Genomic DNA, 2909 nt, shown 5'->3' on the forward strand with positions numbered 1-2909 from the left:
TCCTGGCCATGCTGCTCCTCTTCTTGTTCTCAGGTTCTCTGGGGTTTGGGGTTTTTCAGCGGCAGTTCAGACACTGATGCTGCACGTTGTGGAACAGAGGGGACTTCATGGGAATGAGGTTGTCCCAGCCCCCTTCTAACCTGCGGAGCTGCAGGAAATGCAGTCCATCGGGCTGGGAAATGAGCTGACTCTCCCTTAAGGAGAACCAATCTCCAGTCCTAAGTGTCCTTTGACCGTTTCCTTATAGTTTCCTGGCAGAGTGTGTGCTGCTCTCTAGAAAGGCACTGCTGTCTTGTAGCGCCTGTGTGATATTTGAGAGCCCCATGAGGAAGGTGCAGAGATGCTGAGAGTATGGAGATGGTGGTGGGAGGCTGTATATGGGCATCTGCAAAGAGCCCTGTGTGTGCTTGGCTAGAAGGGGAGTGTGGAGAGCTCCCTCAGGTGCCCGGAGAAAGGGTGAGAAGTTTGGAGATGTGCACTTTGAAACTGGACTCGTGTGCTCTCAGTGGGGGCTGTTTTTTTTCTAGGGCAACATATATGAGTGTGATCATCCTCCAGCTGAAAGAGTTGCAAGCACCGGCCAGCTGGGAATGAGACTAATAGACAGACTAGCTGGCCTCGCTCTGCAAGAAATGACAGTGGATGCTTTCCTCTCATGACACAGTAGAAATTCCAAGGATTTCTACCTCTGAGGAACACTCCCCAGGGGTGAGAAGACCATCTCAAAGAAAATAAAAAATCCCTGAAACTCTGTTCCTCAAACCTCATTCTTTAGAATTCAGAGTGAAGATGCTGAAAAGTCCTTCTACACGATGAGTGGATTTCACCTGACAGAAAGCGTGAATGTCAGAGGTAGTCACCCCCATTCCCCTGTGCCCACTGCTTTAAAGTACGGTTGACTCCTGTGGAGTCCATGGACAGACGTCCCTATTCCTCACAGCACACTCAGCCAGTGCAAAGCGAAGCTCAAGCATGGGAACTGCACAAATATCCTCTCGATAAAGAGAGCGGCAAACTGGGGGGGTTGTATGAGACCTGCAACATTTGGGGGTTTCTTTGCTTGAAAAATCTCTCCTAACTTCTCAATGTCTTTTCTTCTTTGCACAGTCCTCCATGCCTGAAGATAGTAAAATGTCCAACAGCAGCTCCCTCACCGAGTTCCTCCTCCTGGCATTTGCGGACACACGGGAGCTGCAGCTCTTGCACTTCTCGCTCTTCCTGGGCATCTACCTGGCTGCCCTCCTGGGCAACGGCCTCATCATCACAGCCGTAGCCTGCGACCACCGCCTCCACACCCCCATGTACTTCTTCCTCCTCAACCTCTCTGTTCTGGACCTTGGCACCATCTCCACGACAGTCCCCAAATCCATGGCCAATTCTCTGTGGGACACCAGGGCCATTTCCTACTCAGGATGTGCTGCTCAAGTCTTTCTGTTTTTCTTCTTGTTTGCAGGAGAGTATTTTCTTCTCACTGTTATGGCCTATGACCGCTTTGTTGCCATCTGCAAACCCCTGCACTACGGCACACTCATGGGCAGCAGAGCTTGTGTCAAAATGGCAGCAGCTGCCTGGGCCAGTGGTTTCTTCTATTCTGTGCTGCACACTGCTAACACATTTTCCATACCACTCTGCCAAGGCAATGTCCTGGACCAGTTCTTCTGTGAAGTTCCCCAGATCCTCAAGCTCTCCTGCTCAGACTCCTACCTCAGGAAAGCTGGGCTTCTTGCGGTTAGTGCCTTTTTAGGCTTTGGGTGCTTTGTTTTCATTGTGCTGTCCTACGTGCAGATCTTCACTGCTGTGCTGAGGATCCCCTCTGAGCAGGGCCGACACAAAGCCTTTTCCATGTGCCTCCCTCACCTGGCCGTGGTCTCCCTCTTTGTCAGCACTGATGCGTTTGCCTACCTGAAGCCCCCCTCCCTCTCCTCACCAGCTCTGAATCTGGTGGTGGCTGTTCTGTACTCGGTGGTGCCTCCAACAGTGAACCCTCTCATCTACAGCATGAGGAACAAGGAGCTCAAAGATGCCCTGAGGAAAGTGATTTCATGGACATTTTTCAGCAATGCCGACATTTCCATTGCTCTCCACAAATGACTCCCCTGCGTCCCATTCCAGGACTGAGCTTTGTTCACTTTATTTTTATTATGACTATTATTACTGTTGTTATTATTATTTGTCACCATGTTGCTACACAAAGGGTTGGATTCATTCCACCTTCACTGAGACTGCTCTGTCTCACCTGGTGCCCATATAAAGTTGTGTCCAACACTGGGTCAGAGGTGACCCCTTCACAATATCTTTGTAATAAAGTAGGTTCTTTCAGGTGCAGTGCCTGAAGGCTGGGCTCTTCCTCCAACGCTGCTGTCCCTTATGCCGTGTCCCCAGCACATTTCCTTGAGACAATCTTGCCCACCCCGCATGCTGATCATTACCCCAAAAGTTACCCCCAAACAAGGCTCCATGCCCAGCTGCAGGACTGGATGTCCAGCTGTAATCCCGGGGAGGATGAGCCCTCTTCTGGCTCCTCTGCAGGGCTGGCAGCAAGCATGCAGGGGAGGTCCTGGGGCCATCTCCTGGACCTGTAGACCATCCTCCTCCCATGGGGGCCCTCAAACAGGGTCTGTCAGAATACAGATCCAGCCCAGCCTGTCACTGCATGAACAAGGAGGTGAAACTGTCCCAGGAAACTCCTCACACACCCAGCCTCTCATACCACCTATTTCCAGCACCGGCCATTCCCTGTGGTCCTGGTGAGGGGTGATCTTTGACTGTGACGAGCTCTGTCTGCCTGCTGGCCTCAGCAGCAGGAAATGGCCAGCCGTGCCTGGCCTCTCTGTGGGCTCAGACCTCATCAGACCCTGGAGCACAGCCTTCTGCTAATCCCAAGGGGACAGGATCAGGGCTGAGCAGGG

General features: G+C 52.1%; 1 protein-coding gene across 1 annotated transcript; it reads left to right on the forward strand.

The window, feature by feature from the left end:
• Window positions 1-1332: 1332 nt before the first annotated feature.
• LOC136993097 (olfactory receptor 14A16-like) lies at window positions 1333-1968 on the forward strand (the record flags this gene model as incomplete). Its single annotated transcript, XM_067303110.1, has 1 exon — window positions 1333-1968. A coding segment is annotated over one exon (636 nt), but the record flags the coding sequence as incomplete, so codon positions are not given.
• Between the last annotated feature and the right edge of the window lie 941 nt (window positions 1969-2909).

Source organism: Apteryx mantelli, chromosome 11 (genome assembly GCF_036417845.1).
Source record: "Apteryx mantelli isolate bAptMan1 chromosome 11, bAptMan1.hap1, whole genome shotgun sequence".
Classification (NCBI taxonomy): domain Eukaryota; kingdom Metazoa; phylum Chordata; class Aves; order Apterygiformes; family Apterygidae; genus Apteryx; species Apteryx mantelli.